General features: G+C 37.8%; 1 protein-coding gene across 3 annotated transcripts in view; it reads right to left on the bottom strand.

Moving 5' to 3' along the window:
- Nucleotides 1–3,464: 3,464 nt before the first annotated feature.
- The window catches only part of slc8a1b (solute carrier family 8 member 1b), a 162,282-nt gene continuing 155,561 nt past the window's right edge, over nt 3,465–10,185 (bottom strand). For all 3 annotated transcript variants that reach the window (XM_074676033.1, XM_074676032.1, XM_074676034.1), the window contains exon 11: nt 3,465–10,069. In XM_074676033.1, coding sequence (XP_074532134.1) covers nt 9,797–10,069 — 273 coding nt within the window. In that variant the 3' untranslated portion in view covers nt 3,465–9,796. The remainder of the gene's footprint in view (nt 10,070–10,185) is intronic.

Raw genomic sequence — 10,185 nt, 5'->3', positions numbered from 1 at the left:
CTTGAGTATCTCAAGTCTAATAAGAAATCGTCAGCAGTTCTGTTTATCAGGTCACAGGAATATGTTGAGGTCGCAGTAGGTAAATGGTTGTCTTACCAAGCTTTGTACCGAGATATTTCATTAACCACTGTTACCTTGCATCCTACATGGTTTGAAACACCACTTGAAGCCAGTCCATGATCATTGCATGGCGGTTTATATCTCTTTTTTTTTTAAGAGTCACTCAGTGTTATTAAGCAGACTTGAAAGTATTTCACTTATTGTACATGTGGAATTGCTTTTTTCAGGATTCCTGTTTGGGATGTTCTCCTTTGTGTGTCTTTTTAAAAAATTTTTATTGTGCAACAGTACAAGACAATGATGTAGACAGTGACCCATAAACAAAAGGGTTATGAAGTGGTGATGGTAGCGATAATTGTGGCGGTAATGTAAACATAATACCCAAGATTACTTAACAAAAAATAAATAAATAAATAAATAAATTAATTAATTAAAATAAAAAAGATGTAGCAATATTAGAAGTAATAGCAATAACAATAATGATGGCTAAAGATAAAGTGAAATGATAATACTACTTCCTCTACTAATGTCCTCAACCAATAATAATAATAATAATAATACTATCAAGAAGAAGAAGAAAGAAAAAGAAAGAGAAGAAGCAGACATGTTACTCATCATCTTATCGATGGACTGTTTGACAGTGACAGTTTATTTCCATCTAGAAGTTTCTGCACAAGTCTGGCTTGTTATTTTACAGTGGTCCAAGCTGCCATCTTTGACCTCTGATACAAACAGGATAATGTCTGAGTCAGACACAGATATATATAAAAAAACCCAGAATAAATAAAAAAATATATATAGTGAATGTGAGGAAATGATGGTTGTCTAGACAGTAAATCAACAAAATATTGATGTGTTGTACCACAGAGTCAGTGTGCATTTTCATGCTGTACTGTTCATGGGGAGTGAACATCACCCCCACATGAAGTTCTGCAGAGTTTCTGTGTTTTTAATCCTTTGAAGGGCAGTGGTAGAAGAGAAGCCTATCTCTTTGCTGTATTTAGACCTACAGACATGAATCAAGGTGATACAACTAACAGAGAAGCACTCTCATCGCAATGTTACATCACTGTTTTTCAGTCTTCATACGAAGCAAAGCTCAACACAACTTAGACTGTCTCTTAGCTAAACACAGACATGACACAAACGTCAATCCTCTTGTTTAAGTCTATGTAAAATGGTATGAACCCAATCCATAATCAAGCGTCCGTTTCTATTAAAGGTTAAGGTTGAAGACCATTGAACAGGACATGAAGTGCAGCAGAAATAAACCAGTTATTGTTTGTGTACTACACATTCATTATGTCCCAATGCAGAGGCTACATTCTTTCAAAATGGTTTTTATCACAGCAATGCATCGGGGGCTGTTCAATTTTGAAGGTTCACATTTGTCAGCCAGAAGTGGCTGACAAATTTTTCCTTTTCTTCAGCTTTTCCCAGGCTGTCTTTACCTGTTAAAAGTGAAATGTGATAGCAAAGAGGATGAGATTTTAAACAGATACTAAAAGACACAAGGCCAACACCTGTACCAATGAAACCAGAGCATAAAACAGTGCATCAAACAACGTCTTCCACTTATACACATGCTGCAAGCAGTAAACAACACAACAGCAACAGCAGCTCTAAAACTTGTTTATAATAGAATGAAAAAGTTCTTCAAATAGGAAGAGAGAATAATTGAAATGGAAGGCATCCATCCCACTGCTCACAGTGAATGGGCTCAATCCATCACATTGGCAGCATGGCAAGAGGAGAGGAAGCAAACACAACTCTTCCATCTGTCAGATGTTATACAACCATAAAGGTTTCCTGACTGGAACAGCAACTCTCAATCCATTCTTACACTTTCCCTTAAAAGCTTTGCAGGTTGTATCTTTCACAGCCAGACCCCACTCTGACCCGAACTTCACAGAGAATGTGGAAGAGATGTATTCTGTCCTTTTTTGATATTCTTTCAAAAGATCAACCATCAGTTTTTTCCTCTCAGTCTATTTACGGCTGCAAATAAAAAAAAAAAAAACTGGTTGATCTTGGCTACTAGTAAGTCACTAATGTTACTGATACTGCGCAGACTTAATGCATTTTACTACATAAATGCCAATGTTTGAAGCTTTAAAGATTTTGGACAAAGAAGTGCATCTGATCTCTTTGTGGATGTTCTCCTGTGCATGTGTGAGTCTGACAAAAACAAAAATATAAATTAAAAAAGAAAAAAAAAAAAAAAAAAAAAAAAATAATAATAATAATCTTCCCACAGACTGACTGGAGTGGGATCACTAACTTAGAATCTTTGATTTAGAAATTGCATAATTAAAAGTAGTATAAAGTGAACTAATCCATCTTCTTGCTGGTGGTCTCTTGTTAGCACAGGTCATACACAAATAGGTCTGATTTGGTTTCAGTTTGTTTTACAAAAAGAAATTAAACTCCTTACAAGAGCTTAAAGAGTACGATAAAACAAAAAATTAAATAACTGCAAATTTAAAATAAATAACTTAAACTGAATGAATTAATCAAATAGAAGAAAAATATTTGGAAAATCAAGTGAATAAACAGGTAAATAAAGAGATGAGTTATAAGAGAATAATGATATAAATATAAATATTAAATTGATGCTTGAAAAAAAGAAAGAAAGAAATTTTTGCACCAACAACGAAGAGAACACTAGCAGCAAAATTTGAAACGCAAGGTGGGAGTATTCGTGTTTACCCTTAAGTTGTCTGAAAGGCTTTATAAAAAAAGTTTCTGCTCGAAGCTGTGGCTGTGTACCTGCTGAAAGCCAGAGCTTAAGTGTGTTGTGCTACAAAACAGATGACAGATTTAAGTAGTGCATTAGCATTAATGAAACATTTACTTACTTTCTACAACTTCTATTTTACTTTTTACTCAAGCCTTTAATGGATTTAAATGAGCTCTCATTTACACATTTATACAAATGAAACACCTATCGCTTTAAAAATAAGTTGTTAAATATATGTGTTTAATAGAAACGGCAATAGAGAAAAGGCAAACTAGTTAGCATTTAATGAAGAAAGCACACATAATGAATAGCATATCGAGCCAGACAACAGCTAATGAGATGCCATTCAGACAAATGTCATTTCATCAATGATTATCTGAACTATGTAAAACAAATGGATGTTTGTTTCCCCAGAAGTAGCAGTGTGACACACACACGCACACACACACACGGACCAGGGCTGTTGGCAATTCTCATTTACTTCCACTTAACTGAAATCCCTGACAGAAATTTGAATATTAATTAATCCTTCAAAATAAAGTCCTCCATTAAAGATTAAATTTAATGCCAACCCACACACACACACACACACACACACACACACACACACACACACACACACACACACACACACTCACACAGTAGAAAGTCAGTGTACTCTAAGGGTCTCTGAAACAGGGTATCCCAAACTTTATTTTATTGGTTTTTATCAGAAGTACCATGAAGAGCAGTCACAGTTAGTGGCAACAGACATACAACAACTTTCCTCCTATCAGTTTGTGTTCAACAAAAAATTAATTATTAAAAAAAAAAAATCATTGAAAATTAACACACGCACACACAGGACAGCGGCAAAAATAAACCTTCAAAATTAACATTTTTTTCTGTTGTGGTTATTTTTCCAATTATAAAAAAGAAGAAGAAAAACACACATATCAAGTTGAAAAACATGAAATCCCAACTACAACCTGCGAAAAGAGAAGGGAGGAAGAGACCAGAAGCCAAGAAGGAAGGAGCAATGGGACCAAGGAAAATGTGCAGGTGAAAAAAGGTTTGTGAGAATGGGAGAGATTAAGAACAGGAGTTAATTTAAATTTGGGAAAGAAAAGACAGACGGTTGAAAATCAGACAGACGGTGACGATTGATCTTTCAGGAGATGTGGACAGATGGAGACAGGGCCAGATATGGAAATACGGTTGAGTCAGTTAAAAATGAGGAAAGGAAGGAGGATGGGGAAACAGATAGCAAGAAAAATATAAAAAATGGGGGGAAAAGTGGATGGATATAAAAGAGCAGCCATAGAAGAAGAAAAGATGAGTGAGGAGAAAGAAGGCAAAGCAGAGGAAGAGAAACCAGCTTGAAGCAAACTACAACTTCTCCAAAAAGGCAATATATGTCATTCTTGAGTGTAGTGAGTGTTTCTGTTTCCTTTAAATAAATACGTAGAATTAGCTCTCTACGGTTAGCGTGATGGCCACATAGTCCACCTCACCTATAACACTGTACAGTATATACACAATACTATAATTATTATTATTATTTCTTTAATGACAAAATAACCTTTAAGATGTACATACAGTATTCCTCGCCCTCTGTCAGAGAATACAGCCACGGTATTAGAAGTAGCAAGCAGTGTCTTTTTTGTACAAATAACCCATGCAACTCCCGTATAGATTATTTATTTAAGATACACAATTCCATTAAGATCTCATCTTTCATTCAATAACAGCAGATATTGCCTTTTTAACAAACAAAAAAACTTAATTTATCAGAAATGTGCAAGTTACTCCAAAACAAGACGTCATTTGTCTTTGTTTAAATTCAAAACATACTGTTTTAAGCTCTACGAACATTAAAAAAAAAAAAAAAATCAAACAGAATATTAGATGAACAGAAAACCTGAATCTGTACAACATTCAAACCATTATTTAGTCAACACCAGGGGAATGGGATACGATTCTCTATAACTATATACAGACATGTTATCATTCATGCACAGTGTCAACAAGTAGCACATTGACATTCCAAAATATGGAAAACATGGCAGAGGGAGACAAGGGGCTGAAAGGGAAGTTTAGGGGGAAAAAGAGAGAAGAAAAGACAGAACTAAAGGATTGCTGCTTGTTTTGGTTGCTTTTAGCAGCAGAGAAAGAAAGACAGAGAAAGAGGGGGAAGAGACACAGAGGGACAGAGAGACACCTTAACAATACACATGCTGGGCAGGAGAAGTCCTTTCCAATCTCACTGACCCAGAAATCAAGGTATGGCTGTAACTTCATCTTTTTTTTAATCTTTAATGTTCATCTTCTTCCTCCTCATCTTCTCCTTCATCACCTTTTTATCGCCAGCTCTTTACACTGTACTTATTAAATGTCATTAAATGACACTTTAAGGGCGGAGAATAGCTCTGGTAATGTTTTTTCCAACAGTACAATAAATCGCTATGGCAACATCTCAGAATGACATCGCTCAGCGTGTACCAGCAGGTATTGTTTGTTCCTCCTTTCGTTCCTTTGTTTATCTCTCTGTCTGTTTGGTGTTGCAGTCACTTATTCCTCAGGCTGTCAGACAGTCAGTCAGTTGAGAAGTGAACGAGGCAACAAAAACGCGTCATCACTCTTCACATCAGAAGCAACATTGCCACATTGTTCACAACTGATTCAACACCATTGTGGTTTTTTTCTACATTAGGTACAACATTGCGAACATCAGAGTCAAAAAAATCAAACCTGTTGTTGTTATTGTTTACATCTGAAGCAACTTTTCAACTGAACAACGTTATAGCTGTTTCACACAAGCAACAAGAACCAGTGCAATACTTTTCCTTCAATCAAAACTTTGAACTTCTTAAAACCCCAGTACAGAAGAATAAAAAACATCTACTGTAGTCTACAGTTCATGAATGTACTCCTTGCTTGCTCTTAGTGTTATATTTACAGCGGTGGCCTGGCTGACCTTTGACCTTTCAAACCACACAAGTCCAAACCAAGGCAGGAAGCTTATTCAAACACAATAGTGGATGGTGTTTGAAAAGTATGCAGAGAACAAACTTTGTCATGTACTTAAAAATGTTCCAGGTAACGACGGAAAAATTACTCGTCACAGCTAACATGGTAGTAACAGATTTTTCAGCTTCCCACCTTGATTCAAATCCTATGTGGTTTTGAATAGCTGTGTGTGAATCTGTCGTGAGCTTCACATTTGACAAGCTTAAAGTCAAGGTCACTACACTGAAAGAGGCAGTGCAACAAAGCAGGTGCAGCAAAAAAAGTAGCTTCCATTGACGCAAGAATGTTAGCTTCTGGAAAATTTGTGCGGCAAACTTATTTGATGCAACAACTACACTACTGCAAGCTTTCATTCCTGCACAAGTTGACTCTGACGAGTTAGGCAGCGAGCACATTTTGAAGTAAATCCAACATGATTAAGCAATCTCAAAGATAAGTTATACCCTGTTGAAGTTACTCAAAAAGTGAGGCAAACAGCTTCCACAATGTTATTTCTTTTTTGTTTTGTTTTTTTCGCGCAAGCTAGCTAAACTTTTTACAGTGTATAAACCTTAAGCTCCATGCCAGTGAAGAGACAAATGCATACAAATTTAAATAGAAAGATTCTGGTTAGGTTTAAACAACAACAAGGCCTTTTTTGTCTCGTTTTAGAGTGTTAATGAAACATGAATAATATTTGGTGTTTTTAAGAAAGATCCATTGGTTAGAAAACCCTTTACAGGTTGGACTGTAAGTATTAAGTGTCAATAGAAAGATTTCCCTTTGGCAAAACAGGGGTAAACTGCCACTCCAAGGCCTTCACAAGAGAACAGCTACTCTAACAGAGAGCCACATGTTGTATTGAGTTTGGCAAATACAAGTGGGAATTTCTTTCTTAATTTTCAGTTAAAGGGGGGTTTAATATTGGAGCTTTTACAAGGTGTATATTGGAATTGTCCCCAAATTATGCAGTGGTTCCCTATGACACACAAAACCGTGTGTTAACCCCATTATTGAAGTTGTCAAGTGGCCAATTTTCAGTTTTGCTGAAACGGGTGTAAAACCAGACACTGAAATATTGAATCAGTCATTCTGAAGGGCTTTTTCAATAAAATAATGTGCATCACTGGCACAACGACAAGTGTGTATTCCTGACAACAAAAGCTGGAGCATTTGTGAAAACGGTCCCAAAGGTGCTGCGGATTTGCCAAACTCATCCAATCCAGGGCTCTGTGCAGCTCTACTCTCTCACAGGGGTTGAAAGCTGTCTGTGACAAGATTTTGCCAAGTTTTAAATGGATTACGTCTAGCCTCGACTACTTACTCTACAGATGACACATAAAATTCTACTTATAATATTACACATCAAGTTAAAAAAAAACACAATATCAGCAGGAAAACTCTGGCCAATTCAAAATGCATATTGTATAGTGCCATTTCACAAACTATGGACGCTCACATTTACACTCAGTTTTTGTGGAGGTTGAGATCTCTGTGATTTTGGCTGAACGAGTAAAATAGTTAACAGTCTTAAGTGTAAACCTCTCTGATAGTCGAGATGCAGTAGGCCTGAAAATGTCTACACAAACTCTCACAACAGGTCTTTAGGCCACTTTTCTGTTAGTCTGTTAATGACTGAATCATGAACGATGATTCCCAGCCAGTTAGTGTCTGATAATGTCAGTTAAGTGAGGTTCATTTGACTACTAGTTTACTACTCTAGAGTTGACAGTGTTTTTTGATACACGTTTGCTAGCCTGTTTATAAATGAGTGGTTATCCAGGTCAGTGTAACCCAAACAGAACCTAACTTCAGTAAACTTGCTTTATAATACAGATCCTAATGGAGCAGTTTGCTCTACTACCCAACCTATCCAACTGGTCTCGGAAATTAGATACTCTGATTTAGGGTTATCTATGTAAGATTTCACCAGTATCTGTTTGTAAGACTATGTGCTCCTAAGCAGCATATACTTAAGCCTTGTATCTTCATCCAACAGCTCCAAAGTTAAGAGTGAAAACTAGCTGCTAAAGTTGAGTGACAATGGTTGGTTACAGGCATAAAGCACAGAGTTACGCATGTAATATAACAGTTCATAATTCCAGAGCGCACAGCTGCCCCTGAATAAAGAAACAACACCACTACCTTTGGGTTTAAGCAGTAAAACACCAAATGCTTGTAGTATAGAAGTGTATTAATGACTTGTAGTGGGGGATCACTGTGTTGAGGATCTCATTTGCAATAAGGCTGATGTATAGGTAGTCTTCCCAACCAACTGTGAAGGAATCCAAAAAAAGACTCCAGCCTAGATCGACCAAGCACTTGGTATAATTGGGTCACTTTATCCAATATCTAGAGGTTTCTGGAAACTTGGTCTGGAACTGTTTTCACTGTAAGTCCTGAAAGCAGAGCAGGTGAAAGAGTGAAAGAATAAAAATCCCTGTTGAATAGCTCCCTGATGACCAATTTGCGTGACGAATCATGAACCAAGGGTCAGGGTGAGAGATTCGTGGTCGTTTCAAAAAAGCCCTTGAGGATTTTTCGATTGGTCCACTGACCAGCCAGGTGCTTAAGACACAGAGATAATGCCTGGAGCTGTTGAGTGAACCAATGGGAGAGCGTCAGGAAAAATAATGATGGAGGAAGTTGTAAAACAGATAGCCAATGAGGTTTCACAGAGGGTGGTGCCTATGTCTTTAAAAGTCTATTATCATGTTATTTGACACTTGATAATGTGACCCCTTGGTGGAAAATCAGTTACAAGAATTCCACAGTTTAAAAAAAAAAAATCACAAAAATAAACGAGCAAGATTAATCTTAGTATTAATGCAATGATAAAAGTTTCTCTAACAGTTTTAAACGGTAGAGCGGCCGTTTTGTCATTTCAGACACGGCCTTATTAAAGGTAAAAGCACACTAACCCCTTCTTGATTCAAATTAGACCTTAAATCATTTATATCTACAGTATAAAGCAACAGAGAGACAGGGCCCGATCAGGAGCGCAACCAAGACATTCAGAAGAACCATATTAGAGCTGTTATAAACCTTCAGCTCTTTGTATTTACATTTATAACCTTCAAAACATTTTGCTTCGATGAACTCTCCCTTACACCCAAGAGTTTTATTCAGCTTTTCTGCAGGCTGGGAGAGAGAGTCAGAAAGACCTGGAATATGAAAGCGTGATTCGTCTCACGTAGAGACAGCATAACCAGAGGCGTTTTTTTTTTTTTTCACAGTACTTGACCATCTTCCAACAACACACAAGCACAGAAACACACACTCACACACCAACGCGCACAGTTTGTTGTCATTAAACAGTTGTGGCAATACATCCAGTTTCTTATGGTTGTGTTTCAGTAAAGTCAGGCCATGCATTTACAAACTGACACAGTTTTTCAATGTTCTCTTTCCATCCGGTCGTGCCTGTAACTGTAGAGTGATGTAGGAGTAGCAATGCTCCATCTGGGTGGGTTTATGGGAAAGCTTTTGTTGATGCCACATATCCTGGGAGCTTTGATGGTGTGTTGGTCTCTTTAACATTTCTTCTGTTGTCTTGGTAAAACTTATTTTGCTTTTTGTACGGTAAAACCAGTGGGGACTCGAGGGTATAAGTTTGAGACAGGAGTGGATTTAAGACAACTTGACTTGTTTGGATTTAATTTACTGTGACCAAAACAATATTCCTCACTTTGGTCTTTTTTTCCCTACAATTTTCCCATCTTCTAAGCTTCTGGCTGAGATTTTCCTGTTTAATGTCGCCTTCCCATGCATCTGTTCTTAAATCTCCTTCGTTGTGTTTGCAGATGCTGTAATGTGTCCTCCATTCCTTCATCTGTACATCCATCCATACACCCATCATTCAGTCTATTACGTTAAGGGAGGGAATGATAAATCAATGAGACAGCCTTCATTTCCGGATCCTTCCATTCATCCGCCTCCCCTTGGTTTCCTCTTTAAGCATTATCATTCTGTCCCACCCTTCTCTTCTCTTCATCACCTCCTGTTTTCTTAGAAGCCCTGGATGTGGCAGTAGGCCTCCAGTGAGGAGAAGAGAATGTAGAGGAGCCACAGGCTGCAGAACAGCATGGTGGTCAGGACCTTCGAAGTCCGGGGCCCGCCCAGCTCTCCGCCTATCTCTGGCCGCCGTCGGTACATCAGTACGGCGACGCAGATGAAGGCAAAGATGGTGAAGAGCGTGACAGAAAAAGCCAATGTGCCCGGATCCACCCGGAATTCCCTTCCTTGGCTGTTGTGGTAAATGGCTGCGATGGACCACGCCACCTGTCAAACACCAGCACAGTTAAACTGAAGAACACGACCAGAAGGAAAGGCTGAGATCAAGCTGTTTGTAACACCAGCTTACAGGAATCAATGAATTGTAAATGGGCTGAACTCAC

The sequence above is a fragment of the Halichoeres trimaculatus genome, unplaced genomic scaffold (assembly GCF_033239565.1).
Source record: "Halichoeres trimaculatus isolate MK-OKI-2021-1 unplaced genomic scaffold, fHalTri1.1 fHalTri1_scaffold_8, whole genome shotgun sequence".
NCBI classification, from domain to species: Eukaryota; Metazoa; Chordata; class Actinopteri; order Labriformes; family Labridae; genus Halichoeres; species Halichoeres trimaculatus.
Note: the sequence above shows the minus strand (reverse complement) of the source record. Positions and strands in the feature narration are given on the sequence as shown.